We start from the raw sequence: 20950 nt of genomic DNA on the forward strand, positions 1-20950 counted from the left end.
CATGCATTGAGGTGAAGGCTGATAATTGCATTTGACCCATTATTGAAGGGTCTACCATCTGAATCTCTGCTTCGGATTTCAATTAACAGCCAAATTCTGATATCAACAAAAAAGGGGGGAAAAAGCAAGAAGCAACATTGGTCAAACATGAGCTTTTAATGCCCGTTTAGTTGATGGCAAACTCAGGGGCTTCACTTGTGTGTTGATGCTAAGGGTCAACTTAATGTTTACTCATTTTTTTTCCAGGTAGTCACTCATTAACCAGCGAGTAACGCAAAAGATTATGAATTTTGCTGGTTCACCTACAAACCCTCAAATTGCACCTGCTTAGCTTTTCATCATTTAGGTCTTCTGGGTGCCACTTTCAGGAGGGAGGGTAAGGTGCGTCTGCTGACTTATTTCTTATGCAATTTTAAGATCAATTTCATATGCCTTGGTTACTTTTGGAGTATCCTAACAGACACCTCATTTAACTTGATCTTGATCTTGAAGCTGTTTCGTTTTTGCTCTGTTTTAAACTACTTTTTCTACACGTCAAACTCTAGTTGTCACTGTTCATTCTTGTCAAGATCACTGACAGCTCCATGCAGCGAGGCTGGTAACTGCATAATCACTGCTGCCGTCCTTTTGCTTCTCCTCTTCCAACAGGTTGTGACATGAGGGGGATCATCACTTCTTCCTGAGCTGACCTCTCAGACTCTGATAATGCCTCTCTGACACTCTGGATTATTGTATTTCTATTTAACTCACACATCAGCTACTTCTGAGCAGCGGGCACACGCTTTGAAATTACAACAAAGGAAGATATACGCAGAAATTTCAAATCATCCAAGCGCCAACTGCAAGCTGTGTTAGTAACATAAACAAAGACCCACATACACACACTTCTCCAGGGACGATGATGTGCTCGCGCTTGCGCCCCTCACTCTCTCACCTCTTGTCGCTGAGGCTGCTGGGTACTGCAGCCCCCAGGATGGCGGCTGCCAGGCGGTCCGACCTTCTCTCAGCGACTCTGGCCTTTGAGGATCCCAGTGCCTTCAGGGTGAAGAGTTTGGGTGAGCTGCTCCGTGCTCTGGGAATCTTCCGCCTCTGCTCCTTCCCTGTGCTGGTTAACCACTGTGGGAAGGTGAGACATAATGTTTCACTCATGATCATCGTATGGAGGAAAATAAGGCAAAAAAGAGTCACAGAGGCAGGGACTTATTCTTCTCTTGCTTTATCTTTTACAATGATGTTGCCAAGGCTCTGACTGTGATGTTTCTTTACAACTGATTCCTTAGTTTGATAGTTTATCCTTTAGTGTAATGTTGCACACTTTGTACATCTGCCTGACTTCAGTAATGCACAAAATAAAGCAGGACTCTCGGTGAGAAAAACATCAAAATTCCACTTTTTCATCCCTTCTTCTTTCAGCTAATGTCTGTAGCACGCACCTTCCTGGGGAAGAGGGGGTTTTCCTTGCTGCTGCGGCCCACTGTATATGCTCAGTTTGTGGCCGGAGAGAATGAGAGAGAGATCTCTCAGTCCATGGAGAAGATGAGCTTGCTGGGGCTGAGGCCCATGCTGGCGGTACCTATCGAGGAGGATCTTGGAGAAAGCACAGGGTATGTCTCATCTTCATGTCTTTTTTATCAGGTGGATTCATTTTAAATGAAGGGGAGGAATAAACATTTGCTTAAGTTATTGCTGCACTTGACTTTACTGCAGCCACTGCACAGATCTTGTCTGTATTATGATGTTAAAATGTGCAAAATGTATCATCTGAACTGAACATCTCAACATCTTAACTGAAAATCAGTCTATGCTACTTCCTGTCTGCCTGTATATCTCAAGCAGAGCACATGAACCTCATACTCATCCACTTTAACACATTGCGGCTCAGCTTCATGTTTAAATGTGAAGTCTATCACAGCCTCATGTTACCGTTTATCACCTCCAGAGAGAAGAGATATGATGACAACATGGAGGCCATGCTGGAATGTGTGCGAATGTCCCACAGCAACGCCTGGAGCAGAGACCCCATGATGCAGCTGAAGATCACAGCCTTGCTCAGCCCGGAGCTGTGTGTGAGGACAATGTTTTCCAGCTCAGAGTCACCATTCATAATGTTTCTGGGGAAATTAGTTTCATATTCATTTTCAGTTGAACTCCTAATAGCATATTTTCTGTAAATATGCAAAAAAAAAAAAGGATAAAAGACATTTTTAATTTCATTTCAAATGCTATTTCTTTACATTTTCAGTAGAGGGGGGCTTTGACATTTAAATTTGGTCGGATACCAATGATATTTATTGTCAGTACTATTGATGTTTTTGTTATAAGGAAAACCAGTTGTGAAATCCCCAGTTTTCCAAGGCCATTTGACCATAAGGCCACCGGGATACACTGTGTGTTGGACCTGAGCCAAACAGTTGCAGAATGTAGTTCAAACATGTGGCAAAAAAAGAGATAAAAATACACACTTCAGTGTTAACAGCTGGGAACCTCCCCCAGTATTTCCCAGCATATACTCTCTTTCTACAGTGATAGATTGTGATAAGTCTGTACTGATTGTATCAAGGTGAAACTCACAACCCTGATCGCAAAACAACCATATGACCTGAATCTCGTTGTGAGAGCCATGGATGGAGAGGTGCGTCCACATTCCATCAAAATAACTCAATATAAACACAGATATATTTACAACATTGGGGGCGGATTCTGATGTTGAATGACCTTTGAACTGCCTCTTTCAGCCAATCAGTTTCCCCGGTTTAGATGAAAGTGAAGTCGCCCACTTCCTCTGTGGTCTGCAGAGACTCAACAAAATAGCAGAGGTACAGCTTCGATGGCTCATGGGAAATGTGTCTGACACGGGAGCACATCATCATAATGATATTATTTTTGAATAATGAATTATCATTTTGCATCACCACTGTGTCTCATTTGCTCCTGGTCAGCACTCTGATGTGTCTGTTACTTGTCTTTCTTAGGCTAGTGTAAACAAAGTCCGAGTCCTGGTTGATGCAGAGTACACCTACATGAACCCCGCCCTCTCTCTTGTCACCATGGCGATGATGAAGAAGTTTAACAAAGATGGTGCCTGGATTTGGAACACATATCAGTGTTACCTGAAGGCAAGTTTATTTTACAAATAATATTTATTTTACCTGCAGTGAATACTATAAGACTTAAACATGATCAAATACTCCCCTCTCCATCTGTGTCTCTCAGGACTCCAGGTCCCTCCTGTTAGATGCTCTGTGTCTGTCCAAGAACGAGGGTTTCTGTCTGGGAGTCAAGCTGGTACGCGGAGCCTACATGGACAAAGAGAGGAAGCTGGCAGAGAAAGAGGGTTGTCTGGACCCCATCCACCAGTGCTGGGAGGACACCAATGACAGGTGGATAGGAGGAAGCAGCCATTAGTTACAATCTGGCAAAGGCATCACAGACAATGACAAAACATAAACTACATAAACTGAATCTAAAAGTCTGGGTTGTTATTTTTTACCTTTTTTTCCACTAAAACCTTTTTTTTTATCAGGATTGAAATCAACTCAGATGCTTTTCTAATGTGTTCGGATGAAGGCCTGTGATAAACTGACTGAAAAACACATGCATCAGTGAGCCTGACTCTGACTCATTTCATCTGTTCACTTGTGTTTGTGCAGTTATAACGGCTCTCTGGATGTGATGCTGGAAGTCATATCCCAGAAACCCGAGCGCTACAGGATCATAGTCGCCACTCACAACGAGGAGTCAGTAAGACGAGCCGCCAAACGGTCAGACCACGTGAAGTGAAAATCACATGGTGTCAACTTGGTGTCATTGACATTAGATAACTGATATCTGAGAGTACCGCTCCAGGCAGTGTACCATGGCCACAATATTAAGTCTGCGATAATTCAGTTTTCTCTTTGTTATGTGTGAAAATGAAATATTTGTCTCCCTACAATGATCTCACTTTCATGTGAAAGTCACTTGATGCTATGTGTCAGTGGTTCCCAACCTTTATGGCTTGTGACCCCCTAAAACAAAATGTGTTTGCTCATTGATTGTTAGTGATCTCATTAAAAGCGATGTGAAATTGGTGGAGATCGATCACGGCCCCTCAAATTTATCTTGTGACCCATAATGGGGGGTCTCGAGCCCCGGGTCGGGTACCACTGCTGTCTATGACGTAGCTGTTGTGTACATCGTCCTCAGGATGGAAGAGTTGGGGATAGACAAAGATGGAGGTGCAGTGTGTTTCGGCCAGCTGCTGGGCATGTGTGATCACGTTTCCCTCACTCTTGGTGAGCTGTTATAATAAAGTTCATGACATGACAAGCAGCTGCTGTTGGGACTGAAGCTGGAAACCTTCAACTACAGGAGCTCTGGCCACTCGGCCTCTCCTTGTTTAAACTGCTATGGGCATGATGATCTTTAATGATTATTATGTTTAGTCTTTTTTTTTAAATTTTCTCTCATGTCCCTCTCCTCTTCCCTCCAGCTAAGGAGGGTTACGCTGTGTACAAGTCAGTACCATACGGCTCAGTGGAGGACACGCTGCCCTACCTGGTGCGTCGGGCTCAGGAGAATCGCACTGTGTTGCAGGGAATCCGCAAAGAGAGGGACCTACTGAGGAAAGAGCTCCGTCGGAGACTCCGCCTGAGCAAGTAGGCCACCAGCACAGAGAGGAGACACACATGAAGCTAGTGGTGTGAGAGTTGGTGTTAACACCCACACTAATGTTGCCAATTAGGAAACGTGTAGAATAAAAAAGCCACATGAGAACACTTGAACAAAAGGACAGTTTTAAACCCTTGTATACTTACATGTCTCTTGATATGTGATTATAATACCCAAAAAACCCATATGAACGCTATAGCTCTAAACAATGGTTTGATGTTTGATGGACAAATTGTATAAAAATGCATTTCAATACATGTGATATTGCTGCTGTACACTGAAAACTGTCAATGTCTCTTTTATAGTAATAAACTACACAGATGTATGGAATACTTATTTCATTTTTGCCTGCTCAGCTGAACATTTGATTAGTTATCCATTTAATAACAAAGACATCACAACAATAAAAGCTGTTTTTCAGTGTCTGAGTATCACTAAACGCATCACTATAAAAGTAAAAACCAGCTCCTTCAGCTTGTATCTTCATTAAAGTATTGAGAAATATTACCATGACTTGATCCTGTACTGTCCACAATCTAAACCCGAGTTTCTAGTGTGAGGTTTTTAAAGCTATGGAAAATCTATTTCAGGATGATTCTCTTCTGCGTGTTCTGTATCTTCATTAGTGTGATTTATCAGAGGTATCGTCTTTTGATACTTAGAAATCCGTGTATTAGTTCATGCACAAATTCTGCCTGACAGCCTTAAAAAGTAATGTCGCTTTGTTTGAACTCTAGCTCTCTTTGCCAAAAAGAAAACTCAAAATTCACTGTTTATTATTGTTTATTTGTTAAGTATAAGTCAACAATACTTGAAGCGTCTATCGTCTGACTGCACTCCCACAAGCTAGCCACACTGCAATGCCCTTTTTGTACAATGTTCTATTATCAATAACCTTAAAACTCTTCATGTACTGGAATATCACCCCGTGCAGTTGCAGTGAGAAAGGCTTGTGCTGCAATGACTTTCAGCTATTTCAGGATCAGTTTTGAGTCAAATGAGGGAGAACAGCACACGGCCAAGTGCCAAGCACAGAAACCCAGGTGGTGGTTGTTATGGAATGAAGACTAATTCAGGTGGCAAGACTGAAATCCACACTTTGCAAGCTCAGTAGTTGCTTTGGTTTTGATTTCTGTAGCCGCCTCGCTGGTAGCCCCCCTGTTTCTGCTGGTATCCACCTTTCTGATCTGTGAAGAGGAAAACATGATTATCAATGAGATGACACAGCAGCATCTAAACAAATGACAAAACAAAAACACTTTCACAAGGTTTACAGCTTCAAATGGAACTATTTAAAAACAGCTGCCTTATTCTTAATCTGACTCAAAGTTACAGCAACAGGAGCAATGACTAAACAGATCAGTGGGATGTTGTGCAGCCTCAGTGTGGCTTAACATACCTCTCTGGTAGGACTGTTTCTGTTGGTAGCCACCTTTTTGATCTGCAATGCAAACAACAACCAGTTACCATTTTTTCCCAAGAAAGCACTATTCAACCTATAAAAGCAAAGGGAGCAAACGAGATGTTCAGGGAAATTTAAAAGATGTAATAATCATATCTTTGGAGAAGTACTTTAATGTGACTTATGGTCATTGACTTACAGGGTGGATATAACATACATACATGTATGGTATAAATGGCATTCAGTGGAGTGTGTTGTCTAAACTGACCTCTGTTGAAGTAGCCTCCGTAGACACCCTGTTTGAGGTCGAAGACGCGCTCGTTGTTCTCCACCAAGCCGCCCAGTTTCTCAGCGAGCTGCAGAGCCATGTTCTGCAGGGAGGTGGGCTCTGTGCGGTGCATCACAACAGTCTGTGTGGGCTGGTCAAGTGATGCCTGTTGGGAGGAGAAAAAAACAAACATTCGTTATTAATTAGGAAAAAAAAACCAACTAAATTACACAAATGGAAACTAGTTTTGAACATGTAAAGATGCAGCAGAAATCCCATTTGAGATATTCTGTTGCATCTATTCTGATTAAAATTCACAGAACAGAGAAGCCATGACACTCACCATCAGCTCCTCGTTGATGATCATCTTGCTGATGATGCTGTGAACTGTGGGTATTTCCAACTCAAACATCTCAGATAGTGTCTCCATGCTGGAGGAACAGACAAAAATTATATTGACACTCGTTTTTTCCATTAAAAAATAAAAACTTTCACATTGAGACAATGTTGAGGTTGAGCTTGGGTGGATACAAACTGAAGCTTCAGCTGAAAGCTCAAGTAGTTTAGTATTGATCGACACTAGCACTGTTAAAAATGTAATGTATCTTACCTGATGGAGTCGTACACACTGCTGTACGTGAACAGATAAGTCCTCAGAGACTCCTCTTGGATCTTCCTGTAAAATTCATTATAATGAAGTTATAAAGGGCAGCAGAATGAATTTCTATTTGTAAACAATCCTGAGTCCTGAGTTCTCAGATCATTAAGACATAACTTGTAACACAATCTTCATCACAACAGCTACCAGAAGTAACTGGGAATACCACACAGCACAAAACCATGCTACTTGATAAGACTGAATGAAGATACATTTAGAGATGGATGATAATAATGGTCTTTTCTCACCTGACAAGCATCTCGCGTACTCTCTGCGTCTCAGGAAACAGGTCCCACACCTTACTGTTCATCTTCTCATTGATGATGAATGAGTGGCAGGTACGCCAGTCTCCCATCTTCATGGCCTTGCTGGCGGCCACCACATGCTCCCTCATGCTCTCTGGGGGTCCTGGAGGACAAAGGCAACTACAGTTATTCTCTGGTTTTTCTCTATTGATTCAACATCCTGATGTAAAGAGTAATTAGATGACATTGTTGCGTACCCAGCAGTGGCTGTCTCTCTCCCACCCTCAGCTGGTGATGGAACTGCTTGCTGATCATCCTGCGGCGGGCATCAAACTCATGGGCGGCCATGTAGGGGATTTCCAGCAGCATGGCTGACACCAGGTACACACACTCCAGCAGCTCCAGGTTGATGTGCATATGGAATGGCACCTTTTGGGGGGAGGGGTCACAGCAATGTTAGGATACAATCTCACATCAAGCCTGGTCTTTAAGTGGTAGCTCCACTGAGATGTTCACTGACACAGGAATTCATATCAAGCTCATCTGGTCCACAGTTGTGGCAGAATAACAAATCATCTTAGCCATTTGTTACCTGTGTTAAAAGTGTTTTTTTTGTTACAGCTGCTTCACATAAAATACTGAAAAAATTTTGTTAAAGTTTAAAAACACATCCAATGTCAGAACTTAATCTGCTAATTTATTCGATAAAATTAGATAAAATAAAAATCGTTAACAATAAGAAAAACGCACCTAAACATGATCGAAGACATGATTTTACTGCTTCTGTTGGACTTACTTGTCTTCTCTTTTCAATTTTCTCCTGCTCGGCGTTCCTCTCCTGCATGTTCCTCATGAGCAGACCCTGACCCAGCAGCTCCTTGGCGCGGCCAGAGGACTGGATATCCAGCAGGGCATTGTGGGCATCTTTAATCATGCCCTGCCTAAAAGCGCAGATGCCCAGTTGGACCATGGTTCTGTTGTAAAGGATCTAGGAAAAACAAAAACAAACAGGGGGTTAGTATTCTCATTTAGGGTTTAATCTTGCAACTAAATAAGTCCTCTTGTGTAGGGTTGCGTCTGTCTGCCTACCTGTACAGGTGGGTCAGCGTGCTGGATATTGTCCTGCAGGTGGCTCATCAGCATCAGGTCGCGGGCCTGGTACCAGCGTGAATGCAGAGCGTGGTGGTAAATGTGGCAGAGGATAGCGCAGGTACGGATACGGTCAGTGCGATCCTTGGCGTAGATGAACTTGCAGAGACGGTCCATGATCACAGCGCTGTCCTCCCCCTCGCTCTCCTCCTGGTCCTGCTCGGACTACACCGCGGACAGAGAGGCCCGAATCAACTCACTGCACTCACTAATGACCTCACAAACAAGCTCGAGACCAGACACATTAACAAATTCACATCCACTTGATGCCCTACGCTGACTTTTTCTTGATTTGGGTCATTTACAACTTTTTTCCTTCTCACACTGAAGATGTATTGATGTCTGTCAAGTCTGCTGTATCACTTCTGTGCTTTTTCTCACCTTGGTCTCTCCCTGGATGCCCAGGCTGCGCCGGTGGGCCTTGTAGTCAAACTTGTAGTAGGTGTGCATGATCCTGCGCAGATAGATGCGGCAAATCTCCTCTGTGCTGCCCTTGTTCTCCAAGTAGTCCAGCAGCCGGTCAATGATGCCACAAACCCGTCCCTCATCCTTCAGATTGTCAACATATTCTGGAGAAAGAACAGAGAACAGAATAATGAGCTACTAGGAAAAGCTTTTGAGAGCTGTTGTCTTGAGTCTGTTTTCTTGTATAGCTCACCTTGTGAGTGGGGATCAGTGTTCTGCATGATCTTGGTAAACTCTTCATCCATCCTCTCCACCAGCGTTAAGACGCAGCCACGCACCCTGAATGGCTGACAGACGCACACAATAAAGATATAAGTATTTATTTTTTGCAATGCCATCCTCTATCTGGGCTTTCAACAAACAGCCACATATTATGCAGTTTGTTCAGGAGGTAAACTATTCCCATGTTAGTTAAAATATACAGATGATGATGCTTCCATAAATTACAATAATGTAGACAACACAGATGATAAAAATACAGATGCAAAGATGCGGTTTCAGGGATTCATTTTGGGATGGGTTACCCGGCAACCAGAACAAGCTGCCATCCAAAAATACCAGGAATGAAAAACAAAAACAGATGGGAAGAAGGACGAGATACCTGTTCGGAGACGGCCAGATTCTCACTGTCCTCTGCAATGTTCTCCCCGATGAAGATGTTGTTGTGCTCAAAGAGGATGTCCAGCAGCTCATCTATACAATCCAGGCACTTCTTCCACATATCGGCCTAAAGAAAACAGCCAGAATGATTCAATTTCACCAGGATTAGAGTTCTGCTTCTAAGACATTTAAACAGACAATTAAACATATTTTGCAGCATTTAAGCACAGGTTTCCTATGCTGGTTCAGAATTTGATAATTTATAACATCAAATATTATAACAAATTCTAATGGGCCAAAAATATAAATATGCATACTGGGTCTTTATTTTGTTTTATGCAAATAATTTTTTCAAGCATTTCCATGTTGTAACATTTAGAAAAACAGTCGCTCCTACCTTCATGAAAGCTGCCAAGTTGGGGTTGTAGTCATACAGGGAAGCAATGATGTTGAACTTAATCTTGACCAGGATACCTTGGCCCAAGTTATGCTCAGCAGCGATGGCTGCCAGAGCATGGAGCAGTTCAATCTGGGCAGCCCTGTTACGGGGAGAAAAAAAAGCAATTTGGTTGTTTTTCACTGGTTAGTCAGACCTTTTGTTTTTAATACTAATAATGAATTCAATTGTCCATAACTTCATTAAGAATAGTTATCAATACCAGTTTTTTTTTTTTTAAATTATGAATGCAAAGAGCTTCAGTGCATGATGCAGTGTTACCTGTCTGTGCCCTTTTTGCCTCTGGCTTGCAGGATCTCACTCAGCTTCTTCACCACCACTGTTGTGTTGATCTCTGTGCCTTTGGCAAACATCTTAGGCTTTTCCTGATAGAATGAACATACCACATAAGTATTGATTTGTTGATCCATATTATGTGGTGGTTTCCTTTGAGACTAACTGTTCTATACCAGCTCCTTGATATTTTTAAATTATGTACAATTGTCTATGACAGTTTATCATGACTGTCTTTACCTTAACTGAATATTTCTGCCCTGAGACAAAGAAATTGTGGCAAAGACAAATATGGATATGAGCACCATCTATTGTTCCATCTTGATGTAGTGGCAGCAATTGTGATAGCAGTAAATCTGAAAAATGCTTGTGTCACTGTCTCTTTACCTTGACCAGGGGGACACCTCCCTTCACCTTCTCCCAGCCTCCCTCAACCTCCTCTCCTCCCTCCTCCTCAGCCTCCTCCTCTAGCCGCTCTTTCTTCTTGGGCTTCTTCTTCTTCTGAATCTTCTTTTCGCTGGACTTCTCAGTCTCCTGGGTCCTGAGGACAGACACAGAGTGAGTGGAAGTACGGTATTTAAAGGTTACATGTTGGTGTAGGAGAGGAAGCAATTACTTGCCATTCTTTGACTTGACAACTTCACTTAATTCCCATTAAATCAAAATTTTTAGTCTTTAAAATGTCTAAAAAGTAACTGGAAATGATTCAGCACTGCATGCTTCATCCCTGATTTTTTTTCTGTTGGAAACCAAAAAAAAAAAAAAAGTGTAGAGGGAGACTCACTTCTTGAGGAAGACCACAGCCAGGGAAGCGCTCTTTCCTTCCCCTTCATCTGAGCTCTCGCTGCCACTGTCTATCGTGTCTGAGCCCCAGTCTTCATCATCATCATCCTCATCACTAGAAGAGGACTCATCCTGTCAGAGAAAAACTCATTAGCACAGGTGTCCTCTCACACAGGAGTTCATCAGCACAGAAATTAGCACCAGGTTCTCTCATTGTTCTCTCTGTAGTACATTCTTATATGGTATGCCGCCCTCTTACCCCAGATCCTTTGGCAGACTTGAGGAACTTGCTGGCCTCTGGAGCAGCTTCAGGCTTTTTCTTCAAGAAAGACTTGGCTGATACGCCATCATCACCTCCCTCCGCGTCACTGTCAGAAGAGGAGCCTTGTGGAACAAAAATTAGGATGAATTATAGAGATGATGCTTGCACTTATTCAGCATAACCACTATCTGATCTTGACAGCAAGTATAAAAATTATTTATGTTTTGCAACAGAGTTTAGTATGGAATTAAAATATGGGATTACTAGTAATTATTATTTTTTTAGTTGGTAAATAAAGAACTAAATACAGACTCTTTGAAGTGATAAAACAAAATACTGTTACAGTCTTTGTAAATCTAACTGTTTTTTGAATTTGTAGATTTAATGAAACTCCAATTTGAGATCACATATGATCTTGATTCACAAAACTGTACCCATCTTTACATAAATAGCACTGAGAACAGACACAGACATATACTTTTATGACTTTGTAGTTTGTCCAATGATCTAGGAACAGGTACAGGACTCTGAAAGGCTTCAAACCTATTCTATACGTAAACATATTTCACCCATGAACACTTTGCAGTTTGTTTAATTTCTTGGATGCTTTTATAGAGTTCTTGTGATTTAACATAAAAAACATAACAGCAAACTTACCAGAATCCTCTGGCTCCTTCTCTTCCTCTTCATCTGCAGACTCCTGTGGGTTCTAACAGACGGAGAGAAGACGTTGAGAAATTTCTCTTACCGTTGACAAGTCAGGACGCTCTTTTGCAGCATTGCCCAGTTGTTACATTTACATTTTTGACACTGCCAATTACAACCACAGTGTGATCTGTTGACGATTTAAGTTTCGCTGGAGGAGTTAAGTGCCTTGTTAAATGGGCAACACATGGATCTATTCTGCAGATCTGCAGATTGAAGCAGCTAGCTTTTTGCTCTAATCCAGCAAGCTTTCTCTATGATCTGAAGCATAGAACCATGGAGGGAAAGTTTCCTTATTTACCTCCTTGTACGCAGCGATTTCTGTCTCATAATCTCTGTTGTACTTGCGGATCTTCTGACGCAGTGTACTAAGGGCTTTGGCGTTGTTTTTGTTCATCTTCTTCTTGCCCTCTTTGTCCTCCCACAGCTGGAAAGAAAATTATGTTAATTATTTCAAAAGTACTGAAAAAGTGGAACATTACACATGTAAGACTGCGTTAACCAGGGTTAACATCCTTTTCTTTTTTAGCTACAAGCAAAGCAACAAACGTGTTAAATTACAAACCTGGTTCAGATAGTCCTCCAGGTCGGCCAGAAGGCGGATATAAAAAGCAGGAACACCCTCTTTGTCCACTATATTTTTGCTTTTGAGGAAGGCTCGACATAACTGCTCAAACTCCTCCAGACATTTGGCCATGTCACGAATCTTCATAGCATTGCGGATAGTCTTGATGAGGTTGGTCAACTCCTCAAATCTGAGGTTTAAGAATAAATGCATTTAAAACAAAAATTGCTAAAACAATCTGTACAGTTTAAAAGGTATACTGCTTACAAGATACCGCACCAACCTTTTGTCTTTGGCGCTGCGCACCACTCTCTTAGTGTCTTCCTCATCATCACTAAGAAGCAAGGACCTGTGAAAACAACATGGATGTGTAAGATCAGTATAAAAAGTACAGTTTGAGTCCTGATAATGGGATTTATGGTAAACTGCACTGACTGCTTGAAAGTTGTCCCGGGTGCTTTGGGGGTGATCTCACTTCCAGATGAGGACTCCTCTGACTCACTGTCAGACCCGGTGGCAAAGAAACGAGACATTGCTGAAGAAAGCTGTCAATCTGTAAAGACAAAAGACACATGTGTGAGAAATGGTATTTGCAAAAATACAGCCGATTTGTGGACATCTATGGAATATGAAATGAGAATATTTGATATTGTAGAAGCATTTTTTGCTTACTACTATAAATGAGATGTAAATAAAGATTCGTTTTCTTATCATTGAATAAACTCATTAGAGTTTTTAAACACCATTGCCAACACACACTAACTGGAGAAACTAACATTTAGGACTGGAACAAGACTATGTGAGACATCACAAAACAGTTTGTTGCTGTTTCGACACGTATAACGGGGGAGAAACAGAATTCACTGCACTGTTGTCAAGATATATGTTGTTTGGCTAGCCAAAAATAAATGCATGTCTGTTTGAGATGCGTCACTGTAATGCACACTTTCGAGACTTTGAGAGCCAATGTAAACATTTTAAAGTGTAGTTTGGCATGCTTCCAGTGAAAGGTGCATTTTTCCAGACAAAAGTAAACGGGGCTGCTGGTTGAGTTAGCATCCTACGTCTGTAGGCTACGTGCTATATGCAACAACCTTCATTTTAGAAAAACGTTATCTAGCTTTGACAGATGGATCGGCTACAACAGACAATATAACAGATCACCCAAATGCATTTCAAGCTACAGATATTCCCCCGTTTTATAAAAATAATCGATGCGATACAAAACATACAGTAGTCTATTAATTAACATGCCACCACTGAGTTATATCTGAAAATAAAACACGAACTAACGTGGCGCGGGGTTGTTGCTATGCTAACGTTAGCACCACCGGAGCAGGAGCGCCGGGCCTCCCCTCATGTGCAACCGGCGAATACACGTCTCTAAAACGAATAATTATCATATACTTTAATCAAACATTGAGGCAAACTTACCTACGTCCTTGTAAAAGTTATCCCGTTGTGTGTCTGTCCACTTTGAGTCGTTATAAAATCCAGTTTTGCTGTACAGCGGCCACAAAATAAAGGCGTGCAACAGCCTTGCCGGGCACTTGCGTCAGGAAAGGAAGTGCGCTGTAGATCAACAAGGCATAGAGAGGGTCCACAGCAGATCTACACATTCACCATGGACACAGGCTCCGGGGTCATGTTGCCACCTAGCGGCTGACTACATGTGAAACCATTCCGTTGATATGGATGACAGCCATAAAGACTCACTTAATTCACAGGATAATTATGAAATGCAAAACACAATTAGCCCTTCAGCATATTTATTTCAAAGATCTCACAAACATACAAACTCTAAAGACCACGTTAGGCGTCCAAGAGTAAGTTGATCCAAATGTCTTCAGTATTTGTTTTTCACTCCATATTAGTAGATATAAACACGAACAGTGCAACATTTACATGCACATATACAGTATATACTCATTTTAGCATTGTTCGTCAGTATATTTTAATATTTATTCTGGCAGTGTAAAAAGTAGTTACAGCCTCATAACAAGCAAATATTCATCAAAACCTTTTAGTATTTGTAAAGATATGTATGGTTGAATTTATAATTGGTGTCCATTTCAGGGGGTTGAAAAAACAATGTTTTATTACACCGTCTTGTGGACTCTTATATATCTCATATCAGACCAGATTTCAGTAAAGTTATGCCCGGTCAAACAAAGCCACTATTCTACACTGAAGAGCTTCATAGCATTCACTAAATCATGTCAACAAATTGACCTCACTGAGCTAAGCAGTGTAACAAATTAGTATTTTAGAATATTTAAAATCCATTTATTGACAAAAAAAAAAAAAAAAAAAAAAATTATTGACAAAAAAAACTATAGATATATTATTAAATAGTCACATTGGGATTTAATTGGAGCATTCAGCATTGTTCTCCATGTTTACTGTACTTCAGCAGCTCTGGAAAAGAGGGAAATCAAAAACATGAACAATTCAAAATTCAAAACCTAGCACAAAATAAATTAAAATTTGGGTACTGACACAATTATGAGACTGGACAAAAGAGACTTCAAAACTAAAAGAGGGGAATCATTTTTTAAATATTAAACATTAAAAGTCATGACTGAGGTAATGTTCAATGAGTGGTACAAATGATGAAAACTCACAGGGTTTTTATTACACAATGTAACAGCATGTTGTCCAAATCATTTTAATACATTCATTAGGATAAAAAACACAGTAGCAATTCATACCTGCTTTCAGTCTCCTTATTTCTTCTGATTTTATTTTGAGTTGCTCTTCAAGCACCACACATTTGGCACATCCTGCAATACAATTTGAATCATTACATTACTGTGAACAAAGTCTCTGCGAAATATCTTGCACTTTTTGTTTAGTTTTCAGTTTTGGAGTAGTATAGCGACTACCTCATTTCATTTATACCTTTGTCTATGTTATTCCTCCAGCCAACACTATGTCGTAATGATAGTGCTAGTGCAGTAGTTGCTATCCAGAGACACCAGTTTGTGCTTTAGAACTAGAAATCAAAATCTATAAAGAAATGATGAATGACCACTTTTGCTTATAGCTGGATCAAAGATTGTACATCATGACCATTATGATCGCTAGCAGCCTTCAGACAATCTAAAGACAATACACCCAACAACAGATCTTACTATGCAGATGTTCACCCTATGCATGGAGCATCCTACGCCAGAGGTTTGATTGAATTAGTCCTGTAAGACTTCCGGGGGCCTTAGCTGTCCCATATCAGCAATCCCAACTTACCATGGCCTTGGGGTTTAGCTCCAAGACCTCTATGGCTGTTTGCAGGTTGTTTCAGGGTTCTGGCTCTGCTCGCAGCATCACAAGTTATTATGGTTTCAGCAGTACTGGCTGGCACTGCAGTATCTGAAAGCATGTACCAGAGCAGGTTAGTAACTAACAAGAGTCAAGAAGTCCAAGTTGCTGAGCTCACTAGTACATAAATCCCAGCTGAAACAGCTTAATTTTTCTACATAACAGAACAGTACGATACAATCCCAACCAACCATCTCTTTGGGTTTTAGCTGGCACAGGTCTCTTACTGGTTGTGGGCTGTTTCAGGTTTTTGGCTCTGTTCACAGGATCACAGGAAGATGCTGGAGCTTCGGTACTACTGGATGGTAAGGGAGCATCTGAAAGGAGGAGAAAAAAAAAGTTTTAGTCTTAGGTGATGCTAGCTAGCTTTTGTGCAAATACTAACAATGCAAGTCTTAAAAAATTAAGAACAGCTATGATCACAGTATTTCCTTTGCAGCTGCTCAACATTTACCCATTTTCTTCTTCTTCGCTGTTGGCAAAGCTTCACCCCTGGTTAAGGGATGCTTCTTTGGTTGTGAAGCCCTTGTCACTGGGTTAGCAACTATTGGTGCATAAAGAGTGAGAAAAAAAACAAATGAGCATTAAAACATGTTAAAAACATTAATGTAAATGAGATGTAATAATAAAATAAAGATAACATAAAAATAAAGCAAGTCAACAATAGCAAAACTTACAAATAGCTTTAAATGGCAAATGTGCATTTTTCCCCCTTTTTCTTGTCACATTTAACAAAAATCAAAAAGTACTCATGGCTTGTCTTGCGAGCTCTTCCATCCTTGATTATTTGTTTACTTGTTTATTACTGGGGCTCAGAAAAACAACTGTATGGAAATAGTGTACATATGTACAGCAAGACTATCTAATTTAAAGTGTCACATTTATGCACATATCGATTTCCTATTTGTGACTGGCTATCAGAATCAACAGTCAAAACATAGAGTCTGTGAACCACTGAGTGAGTACCTGTAGGCCCATGGAGTTTGTCGGTACTTGAAGCAGTTAGTGCGTTGCTTCTTGCTGATGGCGGCCTGAGACCCGCTGTAGCTCTCTGGATGCCTGATGGTATGCCCATCAACGGTGGTCTCAGCAAGCCAGAATTCGGCTTATTGGATCCTAACGTCAGCAGAGGGAAGATGGTGTGAATTGTGGATATTGTGTGCACAAGCATCTTCCATTTGCAGTGTACATAGCTAAAAAGTCAGACTGAAATTAAGTAAAAAGACACTAAAAACTTTGTCTAAAAATATTACATAAAAGAAATTTTAACTTTAAGTTCATAGAGTGCACTAATGCTTACAGTTCTCATCCCATATTTTTAACAATTAACCCTAAACATTTATCTAGAATACCAAGCTCATTCTAAAAATCATTAATATATACTGCCTACCTGTTGTTGTAGCACGCAGGTTGTAGGAGCTTGATATTCCTGTGGTCTTAAAAACAAGAACAGGGGAGAACTGTCATCAGTACATACAGGCAAAGCTCGCTTTCAGTTGTCTCAATCATAAAAAAGGGGATTTAGCAGATGAAACTGACAGGAGCAACAGAGTTAATTTGATCTGTGTCTTTAAAAAGAAGGTGCTGTCAACATTTTTTAGACTTAGATTACCAAAATACATTCAATATGCAAAGCCTACCCCTTGGGCTGCATCGGAAGCTGCAGTGTTTTTCAAAACCTCAGCTTGAGCTCTCTGTCTTGTCATCGGCAGGCCTGATGTCGACGGCTCACATCTTCTCAGAGGCATGATGGCTGGCTTGTACTTCAACAGCTGGGATGCAGCTTTCGCAGGAGGCAAAAGGGACCTAGCAGTGGGTTGCGTCAAGAACGTTTTTCGGTCAGAGACAATGTTAGATGGAACGTCTGATGGCACCTGACCAACTGGATTACTGGGTCCATACCCGTACAGTTTTTTCTGTGCAGCTATGGTTTTACCATCCTCGCGTTCGGTGCTGAAGTGGAACACTTTAGAGTTAGTCATTGGTGTGGAAGTAACCAAAGAGTCTACTTTTAAATCTAAGGTGTCATCCAAATTGAATGCGTTTGCTTTGTTGCTCTCCACAGCCATGCTCTGATGGCCCAAAGCGTCGGAAAGACTGTCCGTCGCAGGCAGGTTTGGGTGTGAATGATCTTTAGCCTCATGTCCACTAGCTCCAGAAGCTACCTCTACGGCTGAATTAGCTTCAAACGTGCTCTCAGGGGTGATAGTTGTTGTTACATTTTGTTTTGGCAGTTCAGGAGGATGACCTTCAGAAGTGTCATCGTTTGGGCTAGTGGTTGGATTACAGACTTTAGGAGGAGAGGGCTTGTCCAAAGTATTCTGGTGACTGTCACTGGAGCTGGTTTCTGACAAAGTTATGGTGCCATTCTGTTTAGAGGTCGGTTTACTGTCGAAAGTGTTCTGGAGGCAAACACTTGTAGCACTGGCTTCCCCTAAATATGTATTTCCACTTGATTTTTGAAGAGAATGCCTATCAAAAGTGGCATTGTTCACTTCACATGAACCACTTGCGTTACCAGCGGAACTACTCTGATTCATAATAAGTGAAGTTTCAGTAGTGTTCTTAAAGTCTGCACTAACCTGCTCTGTAGCCTCACTCTGTGCTTTGGGTCTGTTTCCATTAGATGGTGGAAGATCCAGAGTCTTATTGTGAGGGCAGGATATTTGAGCAGTAGTATTTAAATCGGTGGAGGGCTGTCCAATGGTAAATGTGCCGTTCGAAGACTTGGCTGTTTCTGGGCTTGGTTGTGGCACTATACCTGTCAACTCAGCATCATGGGTAGTAATTAACTCTTCGTTGTTAGCTTCCACAGTATTAGAGGTCTCCATAGTTTTAACATGAAGCTCAGAGGTGACATTTTTTAAACTGGTGTTACACTGCACATCAGAGGTCTCAGCAGACTGGACAGACATGTCGCTAGAGGAGCTTATGTCACGAGTAACATTAGCAGGATGGGTACCAAGTGTGTCCTCATCTGAAGTTTGGCTCTTCGCCATGTTTTGTCCACAGGGTTCCGATGAAGACCTACTGCTTTCCAAAACACTACCCATAGAAATATCCCTAGTTACGTCCGAGGAAGCTTTCATGACGTTTTCCTCCACACACTTATCAGATTGCTCACTAAAAGAGCTTAAGGTCTGGGTGACATTGCCAGTAAGAGTACTTGACGATTCTTCACTTTGAATCATGTCCAGTCTGCCAGGCTCTGCCACAATTTGTCCACTCATCTCTGATGAAGGCCTCCTGTTTTTCACACTATCCACTGGGGGATTATCCTGTGTGGCCTCCATAGGGGATGTTTCTGCTCCTGGTGATGGTTCTGAATCACGTGTAACATCCAGGAGAGTAATTTCCGGGAAATATCTGTCATCCAGCCAGCGCTCAGGAGCATACATGCTCTCAGGGATGTCTACCATCTTGTCATTAAGGTCTGTACTAGTTGTTGTCCCATTGTGTTTCGGCAGCTCAGGAGGGTAGAGTTCAGAATTTTTGTCTTTGACACTAGATTGAAGAGGATTGACTGTCTCATTCTGAGGGCAGGGTTTGTGAGCGGTAGTGTTTATATTGGTGGAAGAACTCAGCTGGGAGGGCTGGAGAGTGGGAAATGTGCTGTTCACAGTCCAAGTTTTTACAGGTGTTGCAGGCATGCTGTCAGGAAGAGCAGAATCATTTCTAGTCATTTGCATTGTGGAATCACATGTATCATTAAGGAGAGTAATTTCTGGCAACTGTTCATCATACAGCCAGCACATAGGAGCAACCTCATCATTTAGTGATCGCCCAGAATGGCTACTGGATAAATCAGAGTTGGGATTTTGACGAGAGCCTCCAGTTGAATTTTGACAATCTGCTGTGGTAACACAAAAGGGAACACTGAGACGAGGATTGTTTCCACGTTTTAAAGGCTCTGGTGATGAACCTTTATTGCCAATGTTTAAGTATTTTAAAATGGGTGTTAGAGCAGACTGGAGACCAGAGATCCGTGATTTTGCCTTGACTCCACCATTGCTGCTTGCAGGAGCTGGGGTTGAAGAGAAGCAAGTGTCAGAGAGAGGCTTGTTTTCTCCACTTGGCTGTGCAGAGGAATATTCAATCATATCTCCTACTTGGACCTTGAGCTTTGAAGTCCCAACGGCAGCGGTGCCTCCTGGTGGAATATTTTCACGACATTCATCAACTTCTGGATTTTTTTGAACACATGAGGGTTGCACTGTTGTCTTACTGGCCATACTAATCAATTTCTCCTTTTCTTTTATATTTGGAAAAAAAGGATTTGTTTGTTCTTTTGGAGACAGGACGCAATACTCAGACTTCCTGACACATGTTTTTCCAGGTGTCCTCTCAGACTTTCCCTGCCTGCGACCTGTGGATTAAAAGTCATACAAAACATCTTTACTTTGACATAAGATCATGTACACTTACACTGTGACAATATGCCACAATTATTGACAGCTCTGAGATTATATTAAATAGCTTCATCACAGGATTATGTTAGTGACAGTTGAAGTAAAAACATAACATTTTAAACAACAGACAGACTTGTTAGTAAAAACAGCAAGCAGTTTAACACTTGTGTCATCCACTTCTACGAAGTTATTCATCTAGATGACAATACATGATGATCAACCGTTAGTAGTACGTTGTGTACCACTGGAGCTGCTGGTCTAATGTTAGTTATGAATTTACAATATAACGCTAGCTTGATATAATAACTGCAGCCAGCAGAGAGGGGTCACAGACGGTGCACATAACATACACATGTCAGTCTCATGAAAGTCTTAAAAAAAAAAACATTAACGGATGTTGTTTTGTCAAGTTTCATGTTGAGAGGTGACAGTAACGATGTCAAGTAGGTCCCGAACGACGCTAAGCTAATGTTAACTTGGTAACGTTAACGTCAGTAGATTGGAGACAGCTTTGACTTACCTATTTCAGCTGGCACTTCTTGGTGGATGTTATGTCTGTGAAAGTATCTGAAATAGTTTACTGGAGACTCGAGCCTGTTAAATGACACACTAATATCAACGGCATGTCAAAATAGCAGCGAAAAGTTCAAGAAAACCGAGGTCCGCCACTCTAGTTCAAATAGCATTTTCTTCTCGCTCATTGGATGATTCCAGCCAATCACAGCTGAAGATTCTTCTTCT

General features: G+C 41.4%; 3 protein-coding genes across 6 annotated transcripts; 1 reads left to right on the forward strand and 2 right to left on the reverse strand.

Moving 5' to 3' along the window:
* Positions 1-231: 231 nt before the first annotated feature.
* Positions 232-4980, forward strand: prodh2 (proline dehydrogenase 2). 2 transcript variants are annotated; one of them, XM_023411253.2, is made up of 11 exons: positions 232-381; positions 649-1126; positions 1414-1604; positions 1940-2066; positions 2561-2632; positions 2736-2816; positions 2973-3116; positions 3214-3380; positions 3651-3761; positions 4186-4274; positions 4472-4980. In XM_023411253.2, exons 2-11 carry the CDS (start codon positions 899-901, stop codon positions 4639-4641), a joined length of 1380 nt encoding a protein of 459 aa, XP_023267021.1. In that variant the 5' UTR covers positions 232-381; positions 649-898; the 3' UTR covers positions 4642-4980. The 2 variants fall into 2 exon arrangements, with proteins under 2 accessions (XP_023267021.1, XP_023267022.1); XM_023411254.2 differs by having other exon boundaries at positions 239-376.
* A 435-nt stretch (positions 4981-5415) lies between these two features.
* Positions 5416-14074, reverse strand: eif3c (eukaryotic translation initiation factor 3, subunit C). Of its 2 annotated transcripts, none has more exons than XM_023411251.2 (23): positions 13917-14074; positions 12918-13035; positions 12766-12831; positions 12483-12672; positions 12219-12344; positions 11870-11921; positions 11210-11334; positions 10952-11082; positions 10555-10708; positions 10156-10259; positions 9835-9976; positions 9439-9564; positions 9031-9124; positions 8754-8941; positions 8313-8537; positions 8020-8211; positions 7481-7652; positions 7227-7386; positions 6931-6996; positions 6664-6751; positions 6321-6486; positions 6050-6091; positions 5416-5837 (listed from the first exon to the last, which is right to left on the reverse strand). In XM_023411251.2, exons 2-23 carry the CDS (start codon positions 13013-13015, stop codon positions 5758-5760), a joined length of 2787 nt encoding a protein of 928 aa, XP_023267019.1. In that variant the 5' UTR covers positions 13016-13035; positions 13917-14074; the 3' UTR covers positions 5416-5757. The 2 variants fall into 2 exon arrangements, with proteins under 2 accessions (XP_023267019.1, XP_023267020.1); XM_023411252.2 differs by having other exon boundaries at positions 13921-14063.
* A 160-nt stretch (positions 14075-14234) lies between these two features.
* LOC111658629 (uncharacterized) lies at positions 14235-20877 on the reverse strand. Of its 2 annotated transcripts, none has more exons than XM_023411206.2 (9): positions 20730-20877; positions 17441-20166; positions 17191-17236; positions 16767-16916; positions 16255-16344; positions 16028-16117; positions 15729-15851; positions 15194-15265; positions 14235-14900 (listed from the first exon to the last, which is right to left on the reverse strand). In XM_023411206.2, the coding sequence occupies exons 2-9, from the start codon at positions 20030-20032 to the stop codon at positions 14863-14865; spliced, it is 3201 nt and encodes a 1066-aa protein (XP_023266974.1). In that variant the 5' UTR covers positions 20033-20166; positions 20730-20877; the 3' UTR covers positions 14235-14862. The 2 variants fall into 2 exon arrangements, with proteins under 2 accessions (XP_023266974.1, XP_023266973.1); XM_023411205.2 differs by having other exon boundaries at positions 15992-16117.
* Positions 20878-20950: the final 73 nt, after the last annotated feature.

Source organism: Seriola lalandi, unplaced genomic scaffold, assembly GCF_002814215.2.
Source record: "Seriola lalandi dorsalis isolate HSWRI2012SDOR001 ecotype SW California unplaced genomic scaffold, Sedor1 jcf7180002054464, whole genome shotgun sequence".
In the NCBI taxonomy this organism is placed as follows: domain Eukaryota; kingdom Metazoa; phylum Chordata; class Actinopteri; order Carangiformes; family Carangidae; genus Seriola; species Seriola lalandi.